Genomic DNA, 12,162 nt, shown 5'->3' with positions numbered 1-12,162 from the left:
GGTCGGCTTCCCTCCTCCACGAGGTGTAATTAACCTCCAAACCCTGCCCGGAGCCACCAGGCAGGGCAAGCCGAGAGGGTCCGTCAAAGAGTCAACAGGGAGCAGACCGGCGTTTACAGGGGTTAAAGGCAGCTGCTCTTGGGGATCCCTGTCACCTGATCTGGGTCACCGCCTGGTCAAGCACATGGTTTGGAGCGGGCGGTCCGTCTCCCCCCCAGCCAGTCTTTCCCTATCACATACTCTCACCTGCCAGAGAGGCGTTCCCTGCTGGGAAACTGGACTGGCCGTGAGTCTGAGAGACTAAAAGCCCTGTGGATCAGCCCCACAATCCAACCAGCTCAGGGCTCTGGCCACAGCAGGGGCAGCAGCAAGATGCTTGGAGGGACCTTGGCTGGTTGCCCTACTTGATACAGCTGGAACCCGGGGACACCAGCCCCATCGCTCCCACAACTGGAACTGGGAGACACCAGCCCAGTTTGGCCCCATCACCTCTACAGCTGGAATCCGGGGACAGCAGCCCCATGGGAAGCAGCGTGGCTCAGTGGAAAAGAGCCTGGGCTTCGGAGTCAGAGGTCATGAGTTCGACTCCCGACTCTGCCACTTGTCAGCTGTATGACTGTGGGCAAGTCACTTAACTTCTCTGTGCCTCGGTTCCCTCATCTGTAAAATGGGGATTAACTGTGAGCCTCACGTGGGACAACCTGATTACCCTGTATCTCCCCCAGCGCTTAGAACAGTGCTCGGCACATAGTAAGCGCTTAACAAATACCAACATTATTATTATTATCTACCCCACAGCTGGAAGCTAGGGGTACTGGTCCCATCACCCCCAGAGCTGGAGCCCAGGGACACTGGCCCTGTTGCTCACGGGGTAGGGGCCAATCCTGGTCCTTCTCCCAGCACTCCCCCACTCACTCAAAACAGAGCGGGCCCCAGAATCAATTTACGTGCACCTGTAACCATTTCTTCATTTCTGTTTTTTTTTAATGGTATTTGTTAAGTGCTTACTATGTGCCAGACACTGTTCTAAGGACTGGGGTAGATAAAAGGTAATTAGGTTGGATGCAGTCCATGCCCCTCATGGGGCTCACATTCTTATTCCCCATTTTACAGATGAGGTACTTGAGGCACCGAGAAGTGAAGTGACTTGCCCAAAGTCACGCAGCAGACAAGTGGCGGAGCTGGGATTAGAACGCAGGTCCTTCTGATTCTCAGGCTTGTGCTCTATCCACTAGGCAGTGTTGCTTCTCCTGTGGTATCTCCCCCAGGTATTAGCCCAGTGCTCACTGCACAGGAGGCACTTAATCAATGTCCTAATCAATCAATCAATATTTAACTGGGCCTTAAATCTGGCTTCAACAGTGTAGTTACAGCTTGCTCAATAAATCCCGATACATGTATATATAGGGAAATTTTGAGGGAGTTTAGCAATTATGGAACAGCTGCTCACCATATTATATGGGTTGTTCATCTTCAACAAATACGTTTTCCTTACTCCACTGGCATTTAATTAATGTAGAATAAGAGTGGTTAAGTTAAGTGTAATTGAGGGTTGGGGATGTCAGTGGTGCCGGAGGTGGGTGGGGGTGGGACCGGCCACTCGCTGAAAACCGATAGAAGGTATGGAGGAGCTGGGGGTGCTGCCTACCACCCTTGCCGTTGGTCATCTGCATCATGGTGAGAATAATCATGATGGTGTTTGTTAGCGCTTACTCTGTGCCAAGCACTGTGCCAAGCATGTGGGCAGACACAAGATAATCAGGTCGGTCACGGTCACTGTCCCCCCATGGGGCTCACAGCCTGAGGTGGGGGGAGAGCAGGTATTGAACCCTGTTTTACAGATGAGAAAACCGAGGCTCAGAGAAGTTAAGTGACTTAGCCAAAGTCACAGGCGCTGAAAATAGAAATACTGGATGTAAGGTCATCCAGTACCATATCTGTCCTGAACAGAGCAGACGGGCCTGAGATCAGGTGCACAGTCACCCTCCGGGTAGGGGACAGACCGGCCGGAAGCTGGATCATCGCCACGGTGCAGAACTGGCCACCTTGACAGCTGTCAGTCCTACTCAATGACGCCTCTACTGACGATGGCCACTGACCCCACCACACAGTCAACACGTACACGCACATACACGTGGATACATACGAGCACACACACGACCCCTTTGGCAGCTGAGCACATATACACACGTACACTCACATATACACCCACATCTCGGCCAGCAGTTGGGGATGACGGTGTCCAGGCAGTGGCTGGAGGCCTGGGAAGACTGACCCCGGGGGTCAGGTTAGGGGCATCCTGAGAAGTGCTGCCTAGAGCCCCCTCCTCCCCCTCCCCCGCCCCCGCAGGGCAGGTTGAAGACTTCCTGCAGCTCCACAGCAAACAGACCAGGCGTCTCTGCTGGTTCCTTGGGGTGATGGATCCATCCAGGGGAGGCTTCAGTTTTTCCCTTCGGCACCGGGACGGAGGGTCCTGAGCCCCTCGGAATTGGCAAAGGTGGAGGGAGGCCCGGGGGGCTACAGAACCCCAGAGTCCCCAGACCCACCTCCGACCAGCAGGCAGGCTGCACTAGCTGCCACTTTCCCCCATGACGGCCCGCAGAGGGAGCGAGGTGTGGGGGTCGGGGCTCAGAAACTTTGGCCTCGGATTTGAGAATGCTGCCCTTCTCCTGACCCCCCCCCCCCCCATCCGTCGCCCCGCTCCATCAGCCTCAGTGCTATTAGGGGTAGCAGGGAGGGGTGCAAGGGAAGGGGCTGAGGGATGGAAGAAGGGAGTGGAGCAGAAGAGGGGAGAGGGTGGAAGGAGCAGGATGGAAAGACAGAGGTGGAGAGGGGAGGATGGAGGGGAGGGAGGGAGGAGGGAAGAACGGGGTGGAGAGGATGGAGGAGGATGGAAGGACAGGGGAGGAGGGAGGAGGGAGAAGGGGCGGGACGGAGGGGGATGGAAGGACGGGGAGGGGGGAAAGGGGAGGGAGAAGCGGCTGCCGCCCCCGCTGCCGTCGTGCGGGGTTTTCTCGCCCGCGGAGCCGGTCCTGCCCAACGACAGTGCCTGGGGCCGCGGAGCGGGGAGCGGGGGCGGGGGGTCTCGGGCCTCCCCGACCCCCGGCCCCGGGGCCCTTGGTCAGCATGGGCGGCGGGGTCCGGCCGGCCGGGACGCGGCTGCCGCGCTTCGTCCTCAGGCTCTTGTGCCTTCTCCCCGCAGGGCTCCCGGTGCGCAGCGTCGACTTCTCCCGGGGCACCGACAACATCACCGTCCGACAGGGCGACACCGCCATCCTCAGGTAGGGGCCTCGGCCTCCGCGACCCCCGACCCCCGACCCCTCACCCCGCCGGAGCTCCGCCGGCCTTGGCAACTCCGGGGTGTGCCTGTGTGTGTGTCTGGTGGGAACCGCAGTTATTACCACGGCCTGGGGTTGCGGGACTGTACACAACTCTCCCGAACCGCAGTTGTTACCATTACCAGCGTTTGTGCGGTTGTGGGATTACACACAACTCTCCCGGACCGCTCCTGTTACCGTTTCAAACCTTTGTGTGATCCTTGGGTTAGACACAACTCCCCCGAGCCGCAGTTGTTAATAGTACTAATAATGGTATTTGGTAAGCGTTTACTATGTGCCAGGCGCTGTATTGAGCGCTAGGGTGGATACAAGCAGATCGGGTTGGACACAGTCCCTGTCCCGGGAGGGCTCACAGTCTCACTCCCCATTTTACAGATGAGATAGCTGAGGGATGGAGAAGTTAAGTGACTTGCCCAAGGTCACACAGCAGACAAGTGGCGGAGACGGGATTAGGACCTTTTGACTCCCAGGCCCGTCTTCTATTCGCAACGCTATGCTGCTTACCTTCTCACCTTTGCGTGTGTGTGTGTGTGTGTCGCTCTGGATGTGCGCGGAAAAAGCCATCGTGGGTCCAGGCTCTGAACCCCTCCCCTTGCTGTCCCCTGCTCCCCTCCGGTTCTGACCCTGTCTGGTCCAGTCCGGTCCGGTGTGGACCAGCACTGGCTCTGTTCTTGGTCTGAAATGCCCCGAAGGAGCAGCGGTCCTGGAGCCCAACCAGGGCTGGGAGCAGGGGAAGGTGTGATGGTCACAACCCCGGGATTTGGGAGGGGGCATCCAGGAAGGGGTTCTGGAAGTAAAGTTTTCTTCCTGCTTCAAGTCCATCTCGGGGCTGGCTGGACCAACTGCCCCGGATCAGACTGGATGGAGATCGGGACTGTGTGAGCATGTGGGTGTGACGGTGGGTTTATATGCCTCTGTGTGTGTGTGTGTGTGTGTGTGTGTGTGTGTGTGTGTGTGTGTGCAGATGTCTGTGGGGGGGGGTTTCTCCAAGTGAGTTGAGGGACAGGAGATGGTGAAGAAGGGGAGCTAGTGCAAACATGCACACAAATTCACACACACACACTCCAGCCAGCCCTGGGGCAGGGGCTGTGAAAGCCCCCTTAGGCTGCCCTCTCCTTTCCCTCGAGGTCAGCTTGTCCACCCACCACACTCTTCCCTCCCTCCCTCCCGTCCCTGGAGCGGTCTTGTTTCTGTGTTCCTGGGAGCTGCCGGGCCAGCGACCCCGCAGGGTTCGAGGTGTCTGCGGTTGTTGCTGGGGGTGCGGGGATGCGGTTGTTGTTTAGGGCACGGACCGGAGGCGGGATTCGGTTGGGGGGAGGCTTATGGCCTGATCCGCCACCTGTGCCCGCCGCCTGTGCCCGCTGCTGTCCTTCTCGGGCTGGCTTGCAGTTCGTCCCTTCCAGGAGGCCAGGTGGCTGCGTGGGCATCCTCAGGCTGGGCACGGGGAAGCTCTTTGGGATCCTCCCCCTGTCCTCCACTCCCAGCCCTCCTTCCCTGCCCCAGTCCACCTCCTCCCAGTCCATCTTCCACAGCCTGGCCGGACCACGCCTGACAACACTTGCTCTGCCAGAACCAAACGTTTCTGTCGGTAATAATAACACTGATAGTAATTATTATTGTGGTATTTGTTAGGCGCTTACTATGTTCTAAGCTCTGGGATGGATACAAGGTAATCGGGTTGTCCCACGAGAGGCTCACAGTCTTAATCCCCATTTTACAGGTGAGGTAACTGAGGCACAGAAAAGTTCAGTGACTTGCCAAGGTTAAACAGCAGATAAGTGGCAGTGCCGGGATTAGAACACACATCCTCTGACTCCCAAGCCTTGCCACTATGCCACGCTGCTTCTCGGTTCCAGTCACCATAGTCATAACAGTCATGGGGCACTGTCGAACACTTACTGTGTGCCAAGCACTGTGCTAAACGCTGGGGCAGATAAAAGATAATCTGGTCAGAGTCCCTGCCCCACAAGGAGCGCATAGTCTAAGTAGAAGGGAGAACAGGTATTAAATCCCCATTTTACAGATGCGGAAACTGAGTCAGAGACAGAATTAGAAGCCAGGTCCTCTGACTCCCAGGCCTACGCTTTATCCATTAGGCCATTTGGTTTCAGCATGACCATTGCCTCCCCTCTCTACTCTCCTGTCAGGTGTGTTTACACGTGAAGGAAAAGGGAGAGTTAGAGAAAGAAAAAAATCCCCATGCCTTTCCTGCAAACCCAGTGTTCAGGTTCCCCGCAGATTGTTTTTTAAAAGTAGTTGTTAAATGCTTACTCTGTGCCAGGCACTCTACTAAGCACTGGAGTAGATACAAGCTAATCAGGTTGAATACAGCCCATGTCTCACCTAGAACTCACAGTCAATCCCCATTTTACAGATGAGGTAACTGAGGCATGGAGAAATTAAGTGACTTGCCCAAAGTCACACAGCAGACAAGGGGCGGTGCCAGAATTAGAACTCAGGTCCTTCTGACTCCCAGGTCTGCGCTTTATTCCCTAGGCCACAGCTGCTTCTCTGGCCCTCCCAAAGAAGATTCTAGGGACTCCCCTGATTCCTGGCACTTCAGTCAGTTATATTTATAATAAGCACTTGGGAAAGTACAACACAACAATCGAACGAACACATTCCCTGCCCACAATGAGTTTGCAGTCTAGAGGGGAAGGCAGACATTAATAGAAATAAATAAATTATGGCTATGGACATAAGTGCTGTGGGGGTGGTGGTAAATAAAGGGAGCAAGTCAGGGCCATGCAGAAGGGAGTGGGAGAAAAGGAAATGAAGGCTTAAGCAGGGAAGGCCCCTTGGAGGAGATGTGCCATTAATAAGGCTTTGAAGGTGGAGAGAGTAATTGGCTGTTGAATAAGAAGAGGGAAGGTGTTCCAAACCAGAGGCAGGACTTGAACGAGAGGTTGACGCGAGGTAGATGAGACTGAGGTAGAGTGAGTAGGTTGGCACCAGAGGAGCGAAGTGTGTGGGCTGGGTTGTATTCATTCATTCAATCGTATTTATTGAGTGCTTACTATGTGCAGAGCACTGGACTAAGCACTTGGAATGTACAGTTTGGCTGTAGTAGGAGAGCAGTGAGGTGAGGCAAGAGGGGGCAAGGTAATTGAGCGCTTTTAAGTAGATGGTAAGGAGTTTTTGTTTGACGCATAGGGGTTGGGCAACCATTTAAAATGCCCCATCCACCCAAAAGCTGTCAGATTGGAGATAGCGAAACAAACGGATTCTCTTACCCTTAAAATGCTGCAATCTGAAAATCAGACCCGGGGCCCGGCTGTGTGTGGAAGTGAGGAGATTTATGGATGGCCTGAGGAGGAGGTCAGGGAGAGGCTCGGAGCCTGTTATTTCTGCTCCAGGATTTCATTCCCTGTGAGTTCATGGAAACCAGAAGACTTCCCAGCTGAGCCCAACAAAGCACCACCCAAAGAACTGCTGAGCAGCTAAGCAGAAGCCTCACAGCCCAGCGGGACAAGCCCAGGCCTGGGAGTCAGAAGTACCTGGGTTCTAATTCTGGCTCTGCTACTTCTCTGCCAAGTGATCTTGGGCAATTTGCTTCACTTCTCTGGGCCTCAGTTACCTCATCTGTAAAATGGAGTTTCAATACCTGTTCTTCCTCCCCCTTTGAGTCCTATGTGGGACAGGGACTTAGACTGCCCTCATTATCTTGAATCTACCCCAGTGTTCAGTACGATGCTTGGGACATAGTAAGCACTTATCAAATAGTACAATAATAATTATTATTATTTGAGGCCTTTGAAAAATATTCAGGCTTTTCTTCTATCATAGCTAATTCCCATCTTTGTATTCTGCCCTAGCACCTGTACAGTAAGTGCCAGGGCAGTAAATCACAGTAAACTCTTAATAAATAGTAGTCAATCAGTCAATTGTATTTATGGAACAATTACTGTGTGCAGAGCACTGTACTCAGCACTTGGGAGAGTACAGTACAACAGTATAACAGATTCATTTCCTGCCCACAATGAGCGAATAGTCTAGAGGTGGAGACAGATATTAATATAAATAAATAAATTACAGCTATGTACATAAGTGCTGTCAGACTGGGAGCGGGGATAAATATTGGACAACACAGAAGGGAGTAGAAGAAAAGGAAAAGAGGACTTAGTCAGGGAAGGCCTCTTGGAGGAGATATGCCTTCAACAAGGCTTTGATGGAGGGGAAAGTAATTGTTTGTAGGATATGAAGAGGGAGGGTGTTCCAGGTCAAAGGCAGGATGTGGTTGAGTGGTCGGTGGCAAAATAGACGAGATCGAGGTACAGTGAGAAGGTTAGCATTAAAGGAGCAAAGTGTATGGTCTGGGTTGTAGTAGGAGAGTAGTAAGATGAGATAGGAGAGGGCGAGGTGATTGAGTGCTTTAAAGGCGATGGTAAGGAGTTTCTGTTTCATCCGGAGGTGGATGGGCAACCACTGGAGGTTCTTGAGGAGTGGAGAAAAATGGCCTGACTGTTTTTGTAGAAAAGTGATCCCGGCAGCCGTGTGAAGTATCGACTGGAGTGGGGAGAGACAGGAGGCTGGGAGGTCAGGAAGGAGGTTGATACAGTAATCAAGGTGGAATAGGATAAATGCTTGGATTAACGTGGAAGCAATCTGGATGGAGAGGAAAGGGAGGATTTTAGCAATGTTGTGAAGGATGAACTGACAGGATTTAGTGATGGATTGAATATGTGGGTTGAATGAGAGTAATTAGTCAAGAATAACACCAAGGATAATGTCAGGGATATAACTACTACTCTACTACTACTAATAATGATGGTACTGTCAAGTGCTTCCTATATGCCAAGCACTGTCCTAAATGCTGGAGTAGATACAAATTAATCAGATTGGATGCAGCCCCTGTCCCACTTGGGGCTCACATTCTTATCCCCATTTTACAAATGAGGTAACTGAACAACAGAGAAGTGAAGTGACTTGCCCAAGGTCACACAGCAGACATGTGGCAGAGCTGGGATTAGAATCCAGGTCCTTCTGACCCAAATCTCAAATCTCCATCTCCAATCCTGCCCTTTCTCCATCTCTGCAGTCTCATATTTCCTCCTGCCTTCAGGTCATCGCCACCAAAATGTCCCACCAGCACCTCAAACTAAACATGACCAAAACAAAACTCCTCATCTTCCCTCTGCAACCCTGTCCTCCCACTGCCTTTCCCATCACTGTAGACAACACCACCATCCTCCCCATCTCACAAGCCTGTAATCTTGGTGTTATCCTTGACTCATCTCGAGAAGCAGCGTGGCACAGTGGAAAGAGCACGGGCTTTGGAGTCAGGGCTCATGAGTTCGAATCCCAGCTCTGTCACTTGTCAGCTGTGTGACTGTGGGCAAGTCACTTAACTTCTCTGTGCCTCAGTTCCCTCATCTGTAAAATGGGGATTAAGACTGTGAGCCCCACGTGGGACAACCTGATTCCCCTGTGTTTACCCCAGCGCTTAGAACAGTGCTCTGCACATAGTAAGCACTTAACAAATACCAACATTAATTAATCTCATTCAACCCACATATTCAGTCTGTCACCTTATCCTGTTGGTTCTACCTTCACAGAATCATTGCAATCCTCCCTTTCTTCTCCATCCAGACTGCTACCGTTTGGATCCAAGCACCTATTCATTCAATAGTATTTATTGAGCGCTTACTATGTGCAGAGCACTGTACTAAGTGCCTGGAATGTACAATTCAGCAACAGATAGAGACAATCCCTGCCCAATGACGGGCTTATCCCACCTTTATTACCGCATCAGCCCCCTTGCTGACCTCCCTGCCTCCTCTCTCTCCCCACTCCAATCCTTACTTCACTCTGCTTCCTGAATTATTTTTCTAAAAGTAGTTTCAGTCCACCCCTCCCACTTCTCAGAAACCTCCAGTCACTGCCCATCTACCTCAGCACCACCCAGACACTCTTTTCCTTCAGCTTTTAAAATACTCAATCAGTTCCCTCCCACCTTACCTTGATGATCTCCTACTGCAACCCAGCCCACTCACTTTGCTTCTCCAAAGCCAAATTACTCTCTTTACCTTGATCTCAGCTATGTCGTCTGTCTCTCTGCCAACAGTCCCTTGTCATGTCCTCACTCTTGCCTGGAACTCCCTCCCCCTTCACGTACAGACCACCACTCTACCCACTTTCAAAGCCTGATCAAGATCACTTCTCTTCCACTAAGCCCTTATTTCCCCTACTCCTTCTCCCTTCTGCACTTGGATCTGTCCCCTTTAAGCATTTGCTATTCACCCTACCCTCAGCCCCACAATTCTTATATACATAGACATCATTTATTTTAATGTCTGTCTCCTGCTCTAGACTGCAAGCTCTTTGTGAGCAGGGATCATATCTACCAACTCTGTTAAATTGTTCTCTCCCAAATTCTTAGTGTAGTGCTCTGCATGCAATAAGTGCTCAATAAATACCATTGATTGATTTGTCCAAGGTCTTCCAAAATTATCCCTGGAATTGTCTCCCACAGATAGGATTAGTAAGGGACATGTGGACAGGAGACCAGTATATGCAAGACAGAGAGGAAAGGGAGAAAGGGGGAGGGACAGTGGGAAGGAGGAAGAGAGGCGGGAGAGAGGGAAAAGGGGAAGGAGGAGCGAGAGAAAGAAGAGAGGGAGCAAGAGAGGGATTAAGAGGGAGACAGAAGTAGGAAAAGAGAGAGAGCGAGGAAAACGTCCTTCATTTTCAGAGTTGACACTAGTGCTGGTGAAATATTGTCTGTGCAGGCAGGTGTAGCTGAAAGGACCATTTGTTATAGACAATCCCACCCACACTGGGAGCTTGATGGCTCTTGTCACACGGCTGTGCCTGGATCTTCCAAAGTCACTGCTCCCGGAGAGCAGCCCCCCTCTGCCCACTGCCCATCACACTGGTCCATCCGCCGCTGTGCTGTCTCCCAGCTGTCCACTCCCAGAGAGCGGCCCCCTTCTGAAACCTGCCGACCTCTGGGCTAGTCCATCCTCCACTGCGGTGTCTCCCGTCCATCCACTCCCGGAGAGAGACCCCCCCACCCTCCCCACCGGTCTGGTCTGCCCACCACCGTGGTGTCTCATGGCGTAGTGGGTAGAGCACGGGCCTGGGAGTCAGAAGGTCATGGGTTCTAATCCCAGCTCTGTCATATGTCTACTGTGTGACCTTGTGCCTCAGTTAGGTCACCTGTAAAATGGGGATTGACACTGTGAGACCCACGGGGAACAGACACTGGGTCCAAACTGATTTGCTTGTATCCACCCCAGCACTTAGTACAGTGCTTGGCACATAATAAACACTTAACAAATAGCACAATTATTATCATTATAGCAGCCCCTTCCCCCACCGCCCACCGCACCCAGGGCTGATCCGTCCCCTGGCCGAGTAACTTAGCGTCGTCTCCTGGTGGCTCACCAGAGACTGTGGCCGACCTCATCTGCTCTGGCCCAGAGGCGCTGTAAGGTGGTAGCCCAGCCTGGGTCCCGGCTCTCCCCGCAGCCTGCTGTATGACCTTGGGCAAGTCATTTCACTTCTCCCTGTCTCAGTTACCTCATTTGTAAAATGGGATTAAAATATCTTTTCTTCCTCATACTTAGGCTGTGAACCCCTCATGGAGTGTGTCCCACCTGATTTTTCTTTATCGATCCCAGTGCTTACTGTAGTGCTTGGCACAGAGTAAATGCTTAACTATTATTATTATCATCACCATCACCATCATTATGCTGTAATTACCCAACCGAAAGTAATCTCTCCAGTTATGCAAAGCTAGATTGTTTTCCTTGGTGATGGGTGGGCAGAGGGATGGGAATACCAACCAACTTCCCAATCTCATGTTGCTGAAATAGGTCTATGTGACAAAACCTTTCAAACCCAGAGAGGAAACATTTCAAGACATTCCCCCACACCAACTCTCACAACAGAAAAACTAAACCTGGCTTGGCTTTTCCCCACTGCCCTCCGGAGGGCGGACGCCTGGTTTCACTCTAATCTTAGCTGCTCTTGCTCGAAGCAAAACTTTCCATTTTTATTAGAACAGAAACATACGCGCGCGAGGGAGGACCGAGAGGATTATGCGTTCCTAGGGCTTTGATTATGAATAAAGAGCGAGCACATCTCCCTCTGATCTGGAGCAGTGCGAGGCCAGAGTCCGCCCCAGGTGAAACCTGCTGAGCTCCAACCTGGGCAGAGCCCAAGTTCAGACTGCCTCTCGCACTCACTCCTGGGCTCCCAGGCTGTGTTAAGGAAGAGAGAAAGATGGGTACATTTTGTCTTCCCCATCCCCAGGATGTAGTATAGCTCAGTGGAGAGGATCCGGGCCTAGGAGTTGAGACCTGGGTTGTCATCTCTGCCCTGCCCCTTGCCTGCTGTGTGACCTTGGGAAAGTTACTTTTTTTGCCATTTGTTAAGGGTTTACTCCGTGCCAGGCACTGTACTAAGCTCTGGAGTAGATACAAGCTAATCAGGTTGTAAACAGTCCATGTCCCACATGGGGGTCACAGTCTTAATCCCCATTTTGCAGATGAGAGAAATGAGGCACAGAGAAGTTAAGTGATTTACCTGTGGTCACCCAGCAGAGAAATGATGGCACTGGGATTAGAACTCAGTTCCTCTGACTCCCAGGCCCGGGCTCTATCCACTTCATGGGGCCTCAGTTTCCTCATCTGTAAAATAGGGATTCAGTACCTGTTCTCCCTCCCTCTTAGACTAGGAGCCCTGTGTGGGACAGGGACTTTGTCTGACCTGATAATGGTGTATCTGCCCCAGTGTTTAGTACAGTTTTTGGCACATAAGAAGCACTTAACAAATAACATTCTTCTTCTTCTTCTTAATCATCATCATCACCATCATCATA

The 12,162-nt window shown here is 51.9% G+C and overlaps 1 protein-coding gene across 4 annotated transcripts in view; it reads left to right on the top strand.

Moving 5' to 3' along the window:
- LOC100089443 (limbic system associated membrane protein) overlaps positions 1-12,162 on the top strand; it is a 273,754-nt gene that overhangs the window by 208,000 nt on the left and 53,592 nt on the right. Inside the window, exon 2 of one of the 4 annotated variants that reach the window (XM_029074900.2) lies at positions 3,203-3,281. In XM_029074900.2, coding sequence (XP_028930733.1) covers positions 3,203-3,281 — 79 coding nt within the window. Of the gene's footprint in view, positions 1-3,058; positions 3,282-12,162 lie in introns of those variants that run through there. The other 3 variants (XM_029074899.2, XM_029074901.2, XM_029074903.2) reach the window with 3 other exon arrangements.

The sequence above is a fragment of the Ornithorhynchus anatinus genome, chromosome 11, assembly GCF_004115215.2.
Source record: "Ornithorhynchus anatinus isolate Pmale09 chromosome 11, mOrnAna1.pri.v4, whole genome shotgun sequence".
In the NCBI taxonomy this organism is placed as follows: domain Eukaryota; kingdom Metazoa; phylum Chordata; class Mammalia; order Monotremata; family Ornithorhynchidae; genus Ornithorhynchus; species Ornithorhynchus anatinus.
The sequence above is the reverse complement of the archived record's forward strand: the minus strand, read 5'-3'. Positions and strand labels throughout refer to the sequence as shown.